This window comes from Rana temporaria, chromosome 3 (assembly GCF_905171775.1).
Source record: "Rana temporaria chromosome 3, aRanTem1.1, whole genome shotgun sequence".
NCBI lineage: Eukaryota > Metazoa > Chordata > Amphibia > Anura > Ranidae > Rana > Rana temporaria.
This window is the reverse complement of record NC_053491.1, coordinates 442971215-442991234: the sequence shown is the minus strand read 5'-3', so window position 1 is coordinate 442991234 and position 20020 is coordinate 442971215. Positions and strand designations below refer to the sequence as shown.

The following is a 20020-nucleotide window of genomic DNA, read 5'->3' as shown; positions in this document are numbered from 1 at the left end:
ATGGTACAATGGCTGCGTTTAGAGGGCACAGTGGCTGCATTTGATGGTACAGTGGCTGTGTTTGGAGGGCACAGTGGCTGTGTTTGGAGGGCACAGTGGCTGCATTTGGAGGGCACAGTGGCTGCATTTGATGGGAACAGTGGCAGCGTCTGTAGGGGAACAGTGGCAGCATTTGATGGGCATAGTGGCAGCGTTTGATAGCACAGAGGCTGCATTTGATGACACAGTGGCTGTGTTTGATGGCACAGTGGCTGCATTTGATGGCACAAAGGCTGCGTTTGATGGGCCCAGTGGCTGCATTTGGTACAGTGACTACGTTTGGTACAGTGGCTGTGTTTGGTACAGTGGCTGCGTTTGCAGGGCACAGTGGCTGCATTTGGCAAAGTGGCTGCGTTTGGAGGGCACAGTGGCTGCGTTTGATGGGAACAGTGGCCGCGTTTGTAGGGGAACAGTGGCAGCATTTGATGGGCATAGTGGTAGCGTTTGATGGGGAACAGTGGCAGCATTTGATGGGCATAGTGGCAACGTTTAATGGGCACAGTGGCTGCGTTTGATGGCACAGTGGCTGCATTTGATGGCACAGTGGCTGCGTTTGATGGGCACAGTGGCTGCGTTTGGCACAGTGGCTGCGTTTAGAGGGCACAATGGCTGCGTTTGATGGTACAGTGGCTGCATTTGGAGGGCACAGTGGCTGAATTTGATGGGAACAGTGGCAGCGTTTGTAGGGGAATAGTGGCAGCATTTGATGGGCATAGTGGTAGCGTTTGATGGGCACAGTGGCTGTGTTTGATGGCACAGTGGCTGCATTTGATGGCACAAAGGCTGCGTTTGATGGGCATAGTGGCAGCGTTTGATGGGCACAGTGGCTGCGTTTGATGGCACAATGGCTGCGTTTGATGGGCACAGTGGCTGCGTTTCGTACAGTGACTGCATTTGATACAGGGCACAGTGGCTGCGTTTGTAGGAGAACAGTGGCAGCATTTAATGGGCACAGTGGCAGCATTTGGGGCACAGTGGGTACGTTTGTTGGGCACAGTGGCTACGATTGGTGGGCACAGTGCGACTGCAATTGATGGGGGTTTTTTTCAAAAAATTTCAGTTTGTTTGCACCCCGCCAAAAAAAAAAATATATATATAGACACGCATATAATATATAAAATAATATAATATATTTTTTTTCTTCTGGTTACTGTGCCTCACTATCATCTGTGATCTTTGCATTGCCACCCTGAATGCTCCCGAAATCCCACAACCTATAAAGTCCCCCACACACATCCCTCCCTATACAATACAATGAATTCCCTGCCTAGAAGACGCCGACCTTCCTTATGCTTATACTTCCAGTGGCGCCGTCACATGACACAGTAAACCGTCACGTGATACAACACCGCCTCGCAGCTCAAGTACGGAAGTGATCGCATTTCCAGCAGCGTGCCACGTGACCTCAATGTCGTACTCTGATTGGACAATGCTCTCAGCCAATCGAGACGTCGCTGTACTTCGGTAGGAACGTGATAGAGAATTGAGAGGCGGAGACGTCGGAGTGAAGCGGAATAAAAACGGCAGTCCCTGAAAAGAAAAGGGTTGTATTTTAATGAACTGCTCACGGGAAGATAACTGTCAGCAGACGCTTCCTATGAGGTGAGCGGTTGGAGTGGTCACGTGATGACTGCCTTCTCATGACGTGTAGCCTGGAAGGTACTGCCCACTGCTAGTATTTTCCAGCCTGCTGAAGAGAGATAGGAAGTGTTTCTAAGGTGATAACATCTGACCGGTTGCTATGGTGATTTGAAGTCACAGGAAGATGGCGGCGCCCAACAAGTCCAAGGCGCTGTTTGTGACCCAGGACGGTGTGCCCATGCGGTTCTATGTCCGGCCTGGACCCAATAAGCGGCAGCTGGCCCCTCTCATCACACAAGGAGGAGGTGTGGTGTGTCGTATCCAGGAGCCCGGGGCCTTCCTCTTGGCCGACCCCACCGAAGACCAACTGGGCCCCGGCTACATCTCCACCTCCTTCATCACCGACTGTGTGAGCAGCAACCGCAGCTTTTCCCCCCGGTCTTACCGTCTACTGCCTCTCAAGACTGGAACGGGCCTATTGAGAAGCTTAACTTCTAGATTCTCCACTGTCCCATGGGGAGAGACCGAGGATCTCAAAGGAAAAGCTACTGTTGTTCCAACTAGCAATACGGAGGGCCAAAAGGAAAATGCCACCACTTCAGTGGCCACCAGAGATGGGACGACTGGGGAAAGAGAGGACAACATGGAGCAGATGGGAAATCTTAGCCCAGAGTGGGCTCAGGAAGATGATCAGGGCCACAAAGAAAGTTCTCCTGTTGACCTGGCCAACAAAGAAGAGGCTGACGCACAGGGCAGTACTGAAACCTGCACCTCTATGGTGGCCACCACAAAAGAAGCAACTGGGGAGAGAGAGGACAATGGGGAGAAGGAGGTTACAAGCTCTAGAAGGACCCATGCAGATAAGGAGGGCCACAAAGGAAGGTCTGCTGTTCACCTGGCCAACAAAGAAGAGGCTGACGCACAGGGCAGTACTGAAACCTACACCTCTATGGTGACCACTACAGAAGAAGAAAATGGGGAAAGAGAGAACAATGAGGAGAAGAAGGGGTTTACTAGCTCTAGAAGGGCCTATGGAGGTAAGGAGGGCTACAAAGGAAGGTCTGATGTTGACCTGACCAACAAAGAAGAGGCCACCACACAGGGCAATAGTGAAACCTGCACCTCTATGATGACCACTACAGAAGAAGCAACTGGGGAGACAGAGGACAATGGGGAGAAGAAGGGATTTACTAGCCCTAAAATGGCACATGCAGATAAGGAGGGCAACAAAGGAAGTTCTGCTGTTGACCTGACCAACAAAGAAGAGGCTGACGCACAGGGCAGTAGGGAAACCTGCACCTCTATGGTGGTCACCACAGAAGAGTCAACCAAGGAGAAAGAGGACAATGGACAGAATAAGAGGTCTACTAGCCCTAGAAGGGTCCGTGGAGATAAGGAGAGCCACAAAGGAAGTTCTGCTGTTGACCTGTCCAACAAAGAAGAGGCTGACACACAGGGAAATGGGGAATCCTGCACCTCTACGGTGACCACCACTAAAGAGACAACTGGAGAGAGAGAGGGCAACATTGAGAAAATGATCGGGGCCTCTCGAGAAGAAAGCAGCAAAAGCCCTGCTTCAAAAAGTACAATTCCAACCAAACCAGCCTCTGAGTGTAGAGAGGACCTCAAAACTGATGTGTGTACAGCTTCATCTAGAGACGGCCCCGGCATGGAAGTGGCCACTGAAGATAAAAGGGTTGAAAAGAATACTGAGGGAACTGCTGCTGCTGCTCACAGTACATCTAGAACTCAAAATAAGCCCCTTTCTGTAGGAAAGATGGATGTAGAACAGACTCTTAATGTAGATGAGAACTATAGTTCACTAATCATTCCAGATCCTAGAACCAGCACGCCAGATCCTGGGAACCCCAATACTGTAAAGGACTTAGAGGCTGATACAACAGATGTCAATGCCCTCATGAAAGATGAAGAATCTCATCTTGTGACACAGTTTAGGAGGCCAAAAAGGAAAGTGGCAAGCATAACTAGGTTTGGCAATGGAGAAAACCAGCATAGTCCAAACATGAAGCAAAGGCAAGCTGAGAAGACGACAGACGTGCAAGTAAAACCCGGGAATGAGACACAGATGTCTGTTGATGAGAAGCACTATGGTCCGGTAGAGGAGAGTCACCGCGCTGAATCACCAGCTGGGCAGATGGAGCATCCTAAAGAAGGTTCCCCAAAGAAATACACTGCCAAGGAACTGGACAGACAAAGTGTAGAGAGCCAGCAGGTTCAAGCAGTTATTCCACTTCAGGGTCACAAGGCAGCCAATTCCCTGCGACAAGGGAGAATGGCCTTCACCAAAGAGGAAGACTTGGCCATCTTGGTCTATATTCGAGATAATGCTTCCTCCAGCTGTACAGTCACTGGCAATGTACTGTGGAAGGATATGGAGAAGAAAGATGTGCTTAGGAGGACCTGGCAGTCCACGAAAGCACGCTATGTTAAGTACCTTGTTAATCACAAGTATAAGTACAAGTTACCTCCCAAATGCTCTACTTTCTCAAGCAAGAACTCTAGTTCAAAGAGAATGCATGAATCTGATAGAACAAATGCTTCATGGCTTAACTGTGCTTCGACTTCCACTATTACTCCTAATAATTGTGATGCCACCCATCCTAGTGCCCCTGTTGATATTCCTCAGATTTGTGATACCACCCAACCTAGTGCCTCCGCTGATATTCCTCAGAAGTGTGATACCACCCAACCCAGTGCCTCCGCTTATATCCCTCAGAATTGTGATGCCATCAAACCCAGTGCCTCCCCTGTTATCCCTCAGAATTGTGATACCACACAACCCAGTGCCTCCTCTGATATCCCTCAGACTCGTGATGCCATCAAACCCAGTGTCTCAGCTGATATCCCTCAGAATTGTGATACCACCCAATGCAGTGCCCCAACTGATATCCCTCAGAACTGTGGTACCATCCAACCCAGTGTCTCAACTGATATCCCTCAGAATTGTGATTCTACCCAACCTAGTGTCTCCACTGATATCCCTCAGAATTGTGGTCCTACCCAACCCAGTGCCTCAGTTGATATCCATCAGCATTGTGATCCTATCCAACCTAGTGGTTCCCCTTGGAAAAATGGCACTATGCTTCCCACTGCATCTGCTATTACCCCTCGGAGATCTGACATCATGCCACCCACTGCTTTTGCTGTTGCCCCTCAAAATTGTGTAACCATGCTACCCAGTGCTTCTATTGATACCCCTCAGAAAAATGACACTATGCCACCCACTGCTTCTGCTTATACCCATCTGAGCTGCAATGTTACACGGTATGAAGCCTTCACTTCTGCTAATACACTGGAGACTAATATTGCCTCAAAGGAACAATACATTTCAACACCCAGGAAGAGGTCATCTGATCCAACAAATGATAATGAGTCTTCAACGGAAGAGAAAGGTGTGAACATATGCCAGGCTGCATAACTGCACTTCACTACACTAAATATCTTTCATGTGCACCGGGACTAAGCAAAGTAACAGGTTTTCTTGATAGCAGCACCAGAAGGAGTAGTTGCCTTTTCATATCCAACAATTTGATCTGAAAACGTTTATGCAAGTTACAGCTTGCTCAGACCTGTGCATGCTCTCCCCTGGTGATTGGGCACTGCATTGTGGGAAGCATTGGAAGTGTCCCCCCATACTCCAAAGTAGCACTTTGTTTAGGCTACGACATTGGGTGAGCATGAAAAAGGTAAGTATTAACTCATAGTGGTGTCTGCTATTAAGGGAATGTGTTACTTTGCCTAGTTCAGGCAAAGCACAAACTCACTATTAAAGCGGAGTTCCACCCAAAAATGTAACATGTAATTTTTTTTGGGGGGGGGAGTGGGGGCTTCAGAAGAAGGGGACTTCCTGTCCCACTTCCTCCTTCCGCCGAGGGGCTGCAAAGGTGATTAAGCTTAATCGCCTTTTGGCAGCCCCTCCCTGTAGGTGATCGCCTAGGACACGTGACAGGTCCTAGGCGATCGCCTGTCCAATCAAACAGCGCCGCTCGCGCACGCGCAGTGGGTGCCCGGCCGTGAAGCCGAAAGCTGTCACGGCCGGGTGCCCACAGTGACAATGAAGACGCCGGCCGGGGAGGGGGGAGAGGAGCGGAGCCCCGGCCGGCGCGTCGCTGGAGCAGGTAAGTGTCTGTTTATTAAAAGCCAGCAGCTACACTTTTTGTAGCTGCTGACTTTTAATAAATATTAAGGCTGGCCATACATTATACAGTTTTCTTGTACAATTTCCCTTTAGATTGACCAAAACCATATAATATGAGGTTAAACCTAAACACTTTGATTTTGTATGCAATCAGGTAGGCCCTTGCACTACATAGTTGAAGGTAACTGTAAAGGAAATTGAATAAGAACATTTTCAGCTTAACCGTCCAAGCCGGTCCCTAGAAACATCATGCCCCATATCTACATATATATATGTTGGCTCTTTGATACCTCCTGGTCTTGGTCAAGGGAATGTTTTGTGTTCAGTAGAGTCCTTCAGTCATGCCCCTCACACCTCCAGAAGACAGGCATCAGAAAGAGTCTATGTTAAGGTGCCCACTGAGGGCAAGATGATTGTCAACCAATTTTGGTCAGATCTTGTGAGGAGTTTTAAAGCTGCTACTGTGTAGATTGGCTGTTTATTCTGCAAGCTAGTTCTGCTCTGCTGGACTCAGCTGCTACCTACAGATGAGCAACCATTTGGGCCAATGGTTCCCAACTTCTGTCCTCAAGTACCGCCAACAGGCCATGTTTTGGGAATTTTCCTTAGATAAAATAGCTCTTATAAATACCAAGCCATTGACATTGGGGGTACTTGAGGACTGAGGTTTAGAAATCACTGATTTGGGCAATGGACAGGGTAAAGACAATGGCTCACTAAATACCTTTAAAAAAAAGATGGTGACCGGATAAGGTTTTCCAAGCTGTGCACTGCTCCTTCCCTAGCTTAGTACCCTCTGAGACAAGTCAGCTCCTAGTCCAACCATTGTGGTCTTTCATCTAGAGGTAGACCGATATGGGTTTTTCTCTGGCCGATACCGATGCCGATATTTAGAAATCATGGCGGCCGATAGCCGATTTATGATGCCGATTTTTTTGGGCCGATATGTTAAGCCGATTTTTTTTCAGGCGCTTTTGGGCTAAACAGTAAAGTTAGCCCATATTTTTTTTTTTTTCAACCAAAAGTTTTCATTACCTGTTTTTGTGTATTATATATATATATATATATATATATATATATATATATATATATATATATATATATATATATAATACACAAAAACAGGTAATGAAAACTTTTGGTCGAAAATAAATAAATATGGGCTAACTTAACTGTTTAGTTTTTTTTTTTTTTTTTATTTGTTAAAGTATATTTTTTCCCCAAAAAATGTGTTTGAAAGACCGCTGCGCAAATACCGTGTAACATTAAATATTGCAGCAATCGCTATTTTATTTCCTAGGGTCTCTGCTAAAAAAAAATATATAATGTTTGGGGGTTCCAAGTAATTTTCTAGCAGAAAATACAGGATTTTTACTTGTAAGCAACAAATGTAAAAAAAGATTTAGCCTTTAAATGGTTAAACTGAGAATTCTCCTACACGGAGTTCAGTTAATTGATAAGTAGCAACATTGTATATGTTTTCTAAAACTTGGCAGGCTGCCCAGGAGAGAGAGAGAGAAGGTCTTCTACGGGAAGCACTTGCATTGACTTGTATTGCAGAAGCTTTTCCAAGTCGCGGTGCTGAACTTATCAATCGGCTTTTTTAAAGCACAAATCGGCCGATGCCGATTAATTTAAAAACGCCAAATATCGGCCGATATATCGGCCAACCGATATATCGGTCGACCTCTACTTTCATCTACTTCTAGGCATTTACAGCTACCAGATCTTGGGGAAGAACATTTTTGGGGAGCTAGAAAACCTTTTCTGATCACCTCCTAAGATGAGATGTGATGTGTGCTCTTTGTCTCCTATATGCCTAGGCTCAGACAAAAACACTTTGACAGGCAGGGCACTCTTTGTTGCAAAGTTGGGTCAAAAGATGGTAGGGTGGTGTCTTGGTTCCTGGTCCTCAGATTTCTATGCCCAGTTTTAGACTCTAGAAATTTTGCTTTGAAAAACCTGAGCTCACTTTTTTTTTTCTCTATGCCTGTTAGGTAATAAGATGTTGCCTTTGCCTCATTCCCCCAAGACTGTTCGTCCAGGTAGGGAAGACTCCGGCGATTCTGAAGATCTGCATATATTTGAGGCTGCAAACCTGGAATTTGAGGTATGCTGTGCTACCTTCATCTGAATTTGTCAATACCACTGTGCAGTGATTAGATTTTGTCAATGAAGCTGCCAAACTCAGCTTTATTATTAGGTTTAAGGAAAGAGTTGCACAAGGAAAGCACCTGTGCAGGGAGGATGGCAAAGTCACAGTGTAAAGAAAGAACTCCAGACATAAATACAAGGCATAGATTACAGCAGTTCTGTACTCAATTTATTTGAATTTGGGACTTTGAAGACATAAAAAGGTGTGAGAATTCAATTGGGTTTCAAAACAAAGGTGGTGGTAGGAAAAAGTTATAACACTGATTGTTACTTTGTATTGGAGGTACTGCCAGGAGTTTACACAACATATTTAAGCCCCTGTAATACACCACAGAAGACGTAGGTCCCTTTCACACAGCCGTTCTGATCAAGTCCGCCTGTAAATTTTTCAGGCGGACCTGATTCGATGGTCCTCCTGTTCGGCCTCATCCTTATGAACTGTCGGGTGTAAATGGACACAATCCTCCAATTCAGTCCACTAAAAACTAGGGGTGCAACGGATAAAAAAACTCACGGATCGGATCGATCCTCGGATCAGGAGTCACGGATCGGATCATTTTCGGATCAGCAAAAAAAAAAAAAAAAGGGTCCGTTTTTTCATTGGTCCAAAAAAAAATATATATATATATATATATATATATATACAATAAAATAATATATATTTTTTTTTGGACCATATTTTTTTTTTTGCTGATCCGAAAAAAGAGCACAATAGCAATTCACAGGGGTGGATTAAAGAGGAAGCAGGTGAGGCTGTTTGGGACTTAAAGTACAATCTTGATGTTTTTACAGCAAAATATATATATATATATATTTTTTTTTTTTGCTGTAAAAACATCAAGATTGTACTTTAAGTCCCAAACAGCCTCACCTGCTTCCTCTTTAATCCACCCCTGTGAACTGCTATTGTGCTCTTTTTTCCCCCTTCCCCCCCCCCTCCTCTCACACCAGTGCTTCACTGCTAACATTCCCATTCAACTTGCTAGAGCCCAGTGCACAGCGTGACACGCCTCCCCGGGGAGGCGGGGAGGCGTGTCACGCTGGGCTCTGGCAAGCAGACTGGCCGCCGCTCCGGAGCTAGGCCGAAGCCGGGGACTTTCCTAGGCCTAGGCTCCGGAGCGCTCCGCGGATCGCGGGGTGTGCCGATCCGAACGGGGTGGCCCGTTCGGATCACGGATCGGTGACGATCCGTTACACCCCTACTAAAAACAAACGGAAGGGGATCTGTTCTCCTCCGTTTAGGCCGATAAGATCGGAGGGCAGGCTGGTGTAAATGGACAGTGAAGTCTGTTTACACCCAGCTGCCCATAGAGCAGAGCGGGCTCTTTTGTGTCCGCTCTGCATAAACTGATTGGAAATCTATATAAATATACCAGCATCTTCCTATCAATATTCTAACTCCTTTTAATATATATTAACTATTTATAATGCATATGGTGAAATGCAAGTGCTAGCACACTATATATGTGTCTATATAAGCATAAAGTGCAACTGTGATTTATACTATGTGTGTCAATCTATCTACACTGCTCAAAAAAAAATGAAAGGAACACTTTGAAAACATATCAGATCTCAACGGGCAAAAATCTCATGCTGGATATCTATACTGATATCTATACTGACTGGGTAATGTGTTAGGAATGAAAGGATGGCACATCATTTGAAGGAAATGAAAATTATCCACCTACATAGGGCTGAATTCAAAGACACCCCAAAAATCAAAGTGAAAAAATTATGCAGCAAGCTAGTCCATTTTGCTGAAATTTCATTGCAACAACTCAAAATGCTCCTCAGTAGTATGTATGGCCCTCAAGTGCTTGTATGCATGCCTGACAACATCAGGGCATTCTTCTAATGAGACAACGGATGGTGTCCTGGGGTATTTCCTCCCAGATCTGGACCAGAGCATCACTGAGCTCCTGAACAGACTGAGGTGCAACCTGGCGGCACCGGATGGACCAAAACATAATGTCCCAGAGGCGTTCTTTTGGATTTAGGTCAGGTGAGCGTGGGGGCCATTCAATGGTAACAATTTCTTCATCCTCCAGGAACTGGCTGCATGCTCTCGCCACATGAGGCTGGGCATTGTCATGCACCAGGAGGAACCCAGGACCCACTGCACCAGCGTAGGGTCTGACAATGGGTCCAAGGATTTCATCCCGATACTTAATGGCAGTCAGGGTGCCATTGTGTAGCCTGTAGAGTTCTGTGCGTCCCTCCATGGATATGCCTCCCCAGACCATCACTGACCCACCACCAAACCGGTCATGCTGAACGATGTTACAGGCAGCATAAAGTTTTCTGAGGCTTCTCCAGACCCTTTCACGTCTGTCACATATGCTCAGGGTGAACCTGCTCTCATCTGTGAAAAACATCGGGCACCAGTGGCGGACCTGCCAATTCTGGTGTTCAATGGAAAATGCCAATTGAGCTCCACCGTTTCCGGCAGTGAGCAGAGAGCACACTAGAGGACATCGGGCCCTCTGGCCACCCCCATGAAGTCTGTTTCTGATTCTTTGGTCATTCACGCCAGTGGCCTGCTGGAGGTCATTTTGTAGGGCTCTAGCAGTGTTCATCCTGTTTCTCCTTGCACAAAGGAGCAGATACCGGTCCTTCTGATGTGTTAAGGACCTTCTATGGCTCTGTCCAGCTCTCCTAGTGTAACTGCCTGTCTCCTGGAATCTCCTCCATGCTCTTGAGACTGTGCTGGGAGACACGGCAAACCTTCTGGCAATGACACGTATTGATGTGCCATCCTGGAGGAGTTGGACTGCCTGTGCAACCTTTATAGGGTCCAAGTATCGCCTTGTGCTACCAGTAGTGACACTGACCCTAGCCAAATGCAAAACTAGTGAAAAACAGTCAGAAAAGATGAGTAGGGAAAAGAAATGTCAGACAGCTCCACCTGAAAACCCATTCCTGTTTTGGAGGTCGTCTCATTGTTGCCCATCTAGTGCACCTGTTGTTAATTTCAATTAACAGCAAAGCAGCTGAAACTGATTAACAACCCCCTCTGTATACACCCCTCCCCTCTGCTACTTAACTGACCAGATCAATATCCCAGGAGTATTCTATCTGATTCAAAAGTGTTCCTTGAATTTTTTTGAGCAGTGTATATATACAATTCGAAGATTTCTTTCCAAAGGCAATCTAAGGCTTTTCACACTGACGGCTGATAAAAGCATGTTTATATTTTGCTGGAATTCAAGACTCCAGGCACAGCGGTCAGCTGCATTTGTACAGTGCGATTAGCTGCGGTTGCGTTTAGCCGCGGCACGATATTGAACGGGGATCCGACTTGGATCCCTGCCAATATCAAGCACTGTGTCTGGTATGAATCTTGAGGGGGAACTCCACGCCAAATTTCAAATAAGAAACCGGCATGGGTTTCCCATCCAAGAGCATACCAGGCCCTTGGGTCTGCTTTGGATTTTAAGGGGAACCCCAGTACGCCGAAAAAAACGGCGTGGGGGTCCCCCCAAAATCCATACCAGACCAGTATGTGAGCGGGCAGCCCAGCCAGTCAGGAAATGGGGTGGCGGAAAAAAAATGTAAAAAAACACACTACACAGGGTTTTTAAAGTAATTTATTAGTCTGCTCCGGGGGGTGTTCTGCCGGGGCCCCTGCTTTCTTCTTTTAAGCTCTTTTACAAGCGGGGGCCCCGGGCTTCTTCGACGTCTTCTGCTGAGGGGGAGGGGTTCCCGGTCTTCACTGCCATCTGGTTCTCTTCTGCAGGGGGAGGCCCGCTCTCTTTTTTAGCTCATTTACGAGCTAAAAAAGACTGGCGGGTCCCCCCCCCCAGAAGACGTTGAAGAAGCCCGCTTAAAAGAAGAAAGCGGGGGCCTCGGCAGAACGCCCCCCGGAGCTGACTAATAAATTACTTTAAAAACCCTGTGTAGTGTGTTTTTTTTACACTTTTTTATTTACCTAGGGTGGGGGGCCAGGATCTGGGGGCTCCCAGATTCCGATAAGCTCCCGCCCACAGACCCTGACAACCAACGGCCAGGGTTGTCGGGAAGAGGCCCTGTCCTCATGAACATGGGGACAGGGTGCTCTGGGGTGGGGGGACCGCAGGGCACCCCCCTGCCCCAAAGCACCTACCTCCCCATGTTGAGGGCATGCGGCCTGGCACGCTTAAGGGGGGGGGGCGCTCGCTCGTCCCCACCCCCTTTCCTGACCAGCCGGGCTGCGTGCTCGGATACGGGTCTGGTATGAATTTTGGGGGGAACCCCCACGCCGTTTTTTCGGCGTACGGGGGTTCCCCTTAAAATCCATAGCAGACCCAAGTACCTGGTATGCTCTTGGAGGGGGAACCCATGCCGTTTTTTTATTTGAAATTTGGCGTGGAGTTTCCCCTCAAGATTCATTCCAAACGCAGCTGACACAATGCACTGCGGTTATGTGCCGATAGCTGCGGGACATCGCAGCTGGACGCATTCAGTTCTATTTTTTCTATCCGCACAAAACCGCGGGTAACAAAACCGTAGTGTGTGAAGGGTGTCATAGGAAAGCATTGTGTGCTTCTAGCTGCTCAGCTAAAAACACTGTTCTATCCGTCCGTGTGAAAGAGGCCTAATAACTGCTAATCGGTGCTGACAAAAAAAATAATTCATGTGTTAGCACTTGCATATATATATAATATATTTAGTAGAGGTAGAATATTGATAGGAAGGTGCTGGTATATATATATATTAGTGCTTTCAAGCGATTAAAATTTCTAATCGCGATTAATCGCATTAATGTCATAGTTAACTCACGATTAATCGCGCGATTAAGGAGGTTCACCCTATAGAGCCGCACCAACGTTCGGGTTTTTCCGGCAACCTGTGACGCGCAGTATGCGCCGTTCGGAAGCCTGTCAATCACAGGCAGTGCTTGGGAACGCCCACTCCCGCGGGATCGCCGTCAGGTGAAAATCGGGATTAAGAGGTACGTGCTGACAAAAAAAAAAAATGTTTTAAAGGGTGAACCTCGTTAATCGCGCGATAAAAAAATTTACAGCGTTAAAATGGGTTTGTGTTAACGCCGTTAATAACGCGTTTAACTGACAGCACTAATATATATATATATATATATATATATATATATATATATATATATATATATATATAATAGGAGTCCATCTTTGTTGATCTTATGAATGGTTCATGCAATTGTGGATTTTCTATAGATTTGCGCTTTTTTTATTTTTTTTATTTGTCTATTTTCATTCCCTACTAGTGATTCACTAGGATTGAGTAGCAGCACTTTCAGCTGAAATCCATAATTATTCAGCAGGTTCTGTGGCGCTAATTCCCTTTTTTTCCTTTTATAAGTGAGCAGACACTGACCTGTCACCCGCACTTTCTGCTGTGATCAGTAGGCGATCTCAGAGCAGATGATTAGAAAGGAGTCTGCCCCGTCTGAAAGGGGCCTTAAATTCTAGAGTGCTCTGATCTACAGAAATGTACTGCTGTGGTGTCTCACTCAGACATTCTCGTCTTCTGCACTGTAATTGTGATTAGTGAGGCCTTATCACATCTGATGGGACAGTAATGCCCTGTACACACGATCGGTTCGTCTGATGAAAATGGTCCGTGTGGGCCCCATCGTTTTTTTTCCCCATTGGTGAAAAAAAATAGAACTTTTTTTAAAATTATCTGATGGTGAAAAAAACGTTCGTCTGTGGGGAAATCCATCTGTCAAAAATCCACGCATGCTCAGAATCAAGTCGACGCATGCTCGGAAGCATTGAACTTTATTTTTCTCAGCACGTCGTTGTGTTTTACGTCACCGCGTTGGACACGATCGGATTTTTAACTGATGGTGTGTAGGCAAGACTGATGAAAGTCAGCTTCATCGGATATCTGATGAAAAAATCCATCGGTCTGTTTTCATCGGATGAACCAAATGTGTGTACAGGAGATAATAAGGTGTGGAAGGGATTAGTCTAGAACCAGCAACCAAAAGAACTATCTGTTCACCCTGGTATTAAGGATTCCCTAGGCACTTCACAGGGGATTTGAAGTGACATGCTGGCATCTGGAGATGCTAGTAATAAAAAGTGTAATTTAAAGTGTTACTAAACCCAAGACTCTGCATTCACTATATCTGATCTCCCACAGTACACAGAACATGGAAATGCATCTATTTTAGTAAATATAAACTGCTAAATACCCTTTTTCATCAGCAGTATATAGCAGTCTTGTGACTTCTATCAGTGCCTGGTTAAAGCTTGTAGGAGGAGTTTTCATTCTCCTCTGACTGCCCTAGTAGGCTGCAGGACCCCTGACCCTGTCTGGACAGTGGTGATTGGCCATGTGCTGATCACATGCACCCTCCCAAAAAAAAAAAAAAAGCTCACTACACACCAAACTGAGCATGTGCAGAATGTCTCCAACTCCAAGGTGCTGTTCTATCAGCATATGAATTGGGGACAGTGAAAGAAGGGGAGAATCAGAGAAGATAGGATCTGATATTACTGTTGTGGGTTTAGTAAAACTTTCATTTTTATTTACATTTTCTACTTACTGGTTTGTTTTAATGTAACTGTACTATTTCCATTTTTTAAAGTGGTAGTAAAGTCTTTACTACCACTTTTACCTACAGGTAAGCCTATAATAAGGCTTACCTGTAGGTATAAAGAATATTTCCTAAACCTGTACGGTTTAGGAGATATTCCCCTCGCAATGTGCCACTTTAAGGTTGACGATCCAGGGTTATCCAAGACACAGAGTCTAAGCACCGGCTGGTCTTCACCAGAGCTTCTGATAGTGGAGATGGGCAAGGAGTCTTAGTGGCACCTGGAGCTCTTTACTGCAGGCTAGTACCAGGTTACAGCCTTCAGGATCACCCCACCAAAGAGTGAGTGAGGACTGGGAGGCAAAGGAGTTGTCAGATATAAATCCTATATAATAATAATAATCTGAGGTTGTGGGCTGGCAAGAGAGTGGTCATGTACAAGCAGAGGCACTAGACTAGACAGGTCAATCCCAGTCAACAACAAAACAGGCAAGCAGCAGTGTAATATGGCTTTTATGTATAAAGCAGGGTATCTTGTAGCAAGAAGACACATCACTAGCCTCTTCAAGGGCTGGAGCTTAAAGCGGGAGTTCACCCGAAAAACAATTTAACCACTTGCCGCCCGCCAATGACATATTGACGTCGGCAAAGTGGTTGTAGAATCCTGACTGGACGTCATATGACGTCCTCAGGATTCTGAGCCGCTGCGCGCCCCCGGGGGCGCGCATCGCGGCGATCGTTGTTGCAGGGTGTCAGTCTGACACCCCGCAACACCGATCTCGGTAAAGAGTCTCTCACGGAGGCTCTTTACCACATGATCAGCCGTGTCCAACCACGGCTGATCACGATGTAAACAGGAAGAGCCGTTGATGGCTCTTCCTCGCTTGCGTTTACAAAAAAATTAACAGAAAATTTTGTTGCGCAAAAAAAATAAATCGCAGAGGTGATCAAATACCACCAAAAGAAAGCTCTATTTGTGGGGAAAAAAGGACGCCAATTTTGTTTGGGTACAGTGTAGCATGACCGCGCAATTGCTATTCAAATTGCGACAGTGCTGAAAGCTGAAAATTGGCTTGGGCGGGAAGGTGCGTAAGTGCCTGGTATGGAAGTGGTTAAATACTTATTTTTTTTTAAATGCTTTATTGAACAAAACACAGCTTTCCAGAGTAGACACAACTGTTCAGTCATGCATACAGAATCCACTGCATGAAACATACAATTGTTTTTAACATATAGAAATCAAAAAAGCCAATGCAACAATACAATTCTCCACTGCCCCACATTTTTCTAGCCAGCAAAACATTGCAATAGCCTCATCTGCTGGCACTCCAGTGGACTAAGACCAGGTGTATCAAGCAAGGCCGCCCACAATTTCTCAGATTTACCAAGGCAATCTCTTTGCTTGTAAATATTGTGTGCGTAGTGGAGGGTGTAACAACATTATTGATCCATTTTATTTGAGAGGGTGGATAAGCAGATTTACAATATTGTAGGATTAAAAGAGAAGTATGTTTTTTTTTAATTTAGTTTCATACTTACCTAGGTGGATGCAGCATCGGTTCGATCCCCGCCACCTCTTCACAGAGAACCGAGCCACTTAACAACGCAGATGGCTCGGTTTTCTCACCTCCACGAGCAGAGAGCTGCTGCCTGTCAGTCAGCAGCTCTCCTGCTCTGCTCCTCCACGCTCATTGGAGTGCTGAGCTGTGGAGGGGCGGGGAGTGGGCATCTCAGCGGCTCACTAAAAGGCTGAAACTGCCATCCAGGCACCTGGCGGATCCAGACTTCCGAAGTCGGGATGACACGGTGCCTCGACTGATCTTGGGGATGTCAGCGGAGAGCGGACTTCAGACCACTCTACTCTGAAAACGGGTCACAGGAGTGCAAAACGAATTGTACTCCTGTGACCCAGAGGAGAATCTCAGGTTGGACTTCTCCTTTAATTTGTGGGCCTGGAAAAGAAATACCCTTTTTATCATTGGACATGCCTAGCATTGTTTTAGTGAACCTTGAAAACTCCGGCAGGGATTCTGCAAGCACCATTGGAAGTACTGGCACAGATTATCCCCTTAACACCCGCCGCACGACTATATACGTCCGCACAATGGCACGGACAGGCAGAAGGACGTATATATACGTCCTTGCCTTTCTGCGGGTCGGGGGTCGGATCGGGACCCCCCGCTGCGTGCGGCGGGCGGATTCCCTCGGGGAGCAATCCGGGACGACGGCGCGGCTATTCGTTTATAGCCGCTCCGTCGCGATCGCTCCCCGGAGCTGAAGAACGGGGAGAGCCGTATGTAAACACGGCTTCCCCGTGCGCATCGATCGTGTCGTCCCCTTTATAGGGGAGACACAATCGATGACGTCAGACCTACAGCCACACCCCCCTACTGTTGTAAACACACACTAGGTGAAGCCTAAAACGTTCAGCGCCCCCTGTGGTTAACTCCCAAACTGCAACTGTCATTTTCACAATAAATAATGCAATTTAAATGCATTTTTTGCTGTGAAAATGACAATGGTCCCAAAAATGTGTCAAAATTGTCCGAAGTGTCCGCCATAATGTCGCAGTCACGAAAAAAAAACGCTGATCGCCGCCATTAGTAGTAAAAAAAAAAATTAATAAAAATGCAATAAAAATATCCCCTATTTTGTAAACGCTATAAATTTTGCGCAAACCAATCAATAAACGCTTATTGCGATTTTTTTTTTTACCAAAAATAGGTAGAAGAATACGTATCGGCCTAAACTGAGGAAATTTTTTTTTTTATATATATATGTTTTTGGGGGATATTTATTACAGCAAAAAGTTTTTGTTTATAGTGCAAAAAATAAAAACCGCAGAGGTGATCAAATACCACCAAAAGAAAGCTCTATTTGTGGGGAAAAAAGGACGTCAATTTTGTTTGGGAGCCACGTTGCACGAGCGCGCAATTGTCTGTTAAAGCGACGCAGTGCCGAATTGTAAGAACGCCTTTGGGCATTTAGCAGCATATTGGTCCGGGGCTTAAGTGGTTAAGGAAGTCCTGGCAGAAGGTCCTGCTGGGCCTGGAGGTTCAGAAATCCTGGAGGTGTAGGAGCCTGTCCAGGAAATGCAGAGATGAGCAGCGCGAGAGACTCCTAACAGAGGGGAGGCATTCTGTAGCTTAGCAGGCAGGACTGTCCATTCTTTTTGTAATTTTAGCGCAGCAGATGTACTGTCGGCCAACAACGGGAACTTTGGAGCCTGTCGGATTTCTGTCAGATCAACAGGTGTTTTTCTGTACTTGTAGCATTTTTACAAGCATAAAACAGGAAATGTACATGGATTCCAGAGATGTATTGAATGTCTTACAATATTTATCTGTTTCAAGGAGACTGATGACAACCCAAGTCCTAAACAGCCGGCTCCAGTGGTCAGCCAGACTGAGAACAACAACAGTACATCACATGTGGATGAAACGCCCTCCACGTCACAGCCATCTGATAGCGAAGGCCTTCAGGAAGCCATGATTGATATGATGAGAGAGTTTAAGCTTGATGTCTCTCTTGTAACACAAGCCTTCTTTTATAACAGCGGAGAGCTGGGCAGTACCAGACACTTCCTGCGTACAGGCTCCCGTCCTGATGGCTATCCTATTTGGGAGCCAAAGGATGACTTGGACTTAAAGAAGAACAACCCAAAGATGCAATCACGTCTGATTAATAAATATGGTGCAGATAATGTTGCTAGAAGAGTGGCTTTCCTGGCAAGTTAGCATCATTTACACTCATACTCTTTGGGTAGAATGGTGTGTCAAGTGCAGTAATCCACAGTAAGCAATGAGATTAGTGAGATTAATTTCGATTGGTTGCTATGAATCGCTGTACTTTTCACATCAAAATTACAGTCCCTCTTACCAAACCTGCGGGTGCCATTGCTTGCAGATTTACATGTTTCACGCCTTTCATTATTGAATGGACGATATTGTTGTTTTTAATATGTCACTATTATATAAGTAAAAAATGCTCCCAGTAAAGAAGACCTTGGGGGAGATTTACTATAACTGGAGAGTGCAAAATCTGGTGCAGCTCTGCATAGAAACCAATCAGCTTTCAGGTTTTATTGTCAAAGCTTAACTGAACAAGCTGAAGTTAGAAGCTGATTGGCTACCATGCAGAGCTGCACATGATTTTCCACTCCCCTGTTTTAATAAATCATCCCTCATTGAATAGGTTTTGCCTATCTGTGCTGCAGTGAACAGAAACCACTGATTTAATATTTTACACACCCAGACACTTCCTGGAGTGTCAGATACCTTGTCCTCCCGTCAGATACCTTGTCCTACCCCCTGTGTCCTGTAGAGAGTAGCAGAGGACCTAGAAATTGACACTCCACGAAGTGTCAAATTTTGCAGTTTCTTCCGTCGTTTTCTTTTTTTTTTTATCACTACAGCAAAGACGGGCAGAATGGGCAGCACAAGCATCGAGCATTCAGTGTCTTCTTCACTTGGAACTGTTTTAATAAATAAATAAAAATGTATTTTAGTGACAGAGTTGCTTTAGCTTTGTTAAATAATAATATTGTTTCGTTTTATACGTTTTCAAGTAAAGTTTAAATGTGTTTTATTTTTTCGTACATGTGTTTTCTTCTTCCTTTGGCCATCTGTTATTTAACTACACCCATATGCTATGCGCAAACTAATGCCGCATACACACGATCGGACATTCTGACATCAAAACCGTGGATTTTTTTTCCAACGGATTGCTCGCTCAATCTTGTCTTGTATACACACGGTAGGGGTGCAACGGATCTAAAAACTCACGGTTCGGATCGTTCCTCGGATCAGGAGTCACAGATCGGATCATTTTTCGGATCGGCAAAAAAAAAAAAAAATCTCCCCCCACTGTAATATCCACATGTCCCCCCCCCCACCAACTATAGTACCCCCTCGGTGCAGACACCCCCCCCCCTCCTCTCAGTACAGTGACCCCCCCCCCCTCCTCTCAGTACAGTGACCCCCCTTCTCTCAGTCTAGTGACCCCCCTTCTCTCAGTACAGTGACCCCCCCCTCCTCTCAGTACAGTGACCCCCCTTCTCTCAGTACAGTGACCCCCCTTCTCTCAGTACAGTGACCCCCCTTCTCTCAGTACAGTGACCCCCCTGCTCTCAGTACAGTGACCCCCCTTCTCTCAGTACAGTAACCCCCCTGCTCTCAGTACAGTGACCCCCCTGCTCTCAGTACAGTGACCCCCCTTCTCTCAGTACAGTGACCCCCCTTCTCTCAGTACAATGACCCCCATTTTCTCAGTACAGTGACCCCCCAGATAGTACCGACAGACACTCCCCGAGCGGTGTGTGCCACGAGTGCAGGCTCCTCCACTGTGGGTGTGAACAGAGGAGGGCCGCCGCCGGGTGTACCAAGATGGCCTCGGCTCCGGAGCTAGGCCGAAGCCGTGGCCATAACATTAGGAAAGGCTGCGGCTTCGGCCTAGCTCCGGAGCCGCCGCCGTAACATTAGGAAAGGCCGCGGCTTCGGCCTAGCTCCGGAGCCGTGGCAATCCGCGGATCACAGTGTGTTCCGATCCGAAGGGGGTGACCCGTTCGGATCACGGATCAACTGTGA

The 20020-nt window shown here is 46.2% G+C and overlaps 1 protein-coding gene across 1 annotated transcript; it reads left to right on the top strand.

Moving 5' to 3' along the window:
- Positions 1-1647: 1647 nt before the first annotated feature.
- Positions 1648-19022, top strand: LOC120933331. The gene is made up of 3 exons (XM_040346490.1): positions 1648-5033; positions 7777-7889; positions 17789-19022. Exons 1-3 carry the CDS (start codon positions 1805-1807, stop codon positions 18170-18172), a joined length of 3726 nt encoding a protein of 1241 aa, XP_040202424.1. The 5' UTR covers positions 1648-1804; the 3' UTR covers positions 18173-19022.
- Positions 19023-20020: the final 998 nt, after the last annotated feature.

What these genes read in the sequence shown, in the direction of transcription:
- LOC120933331 (XM_040346490.1), top strand. Translation starts at nt 1,805, where the DNA reads ATGGCGGCGCCCAACAAGTCCAAGGCGCTGTTTGTGACCCAGGACGGT. An exon ending in GTCTTCAACGGAAGAGAAAG is followed by an intron (nt 5,034 to 7,776) that starts GTGTGAACATAT and finishes TATGCCTGTTAG; the next exon opens with GTAATAAGATGTTGCCTTTG. An exon ending in CTGCAAACCTGGAATTTGAG is followed by an intron (nt 7,890 to 17,788) that starts GTATGCTGTGCT and finishes ATCTGTTTCAAG; the next exon opens with GAGACTGATGACAACCCAAG.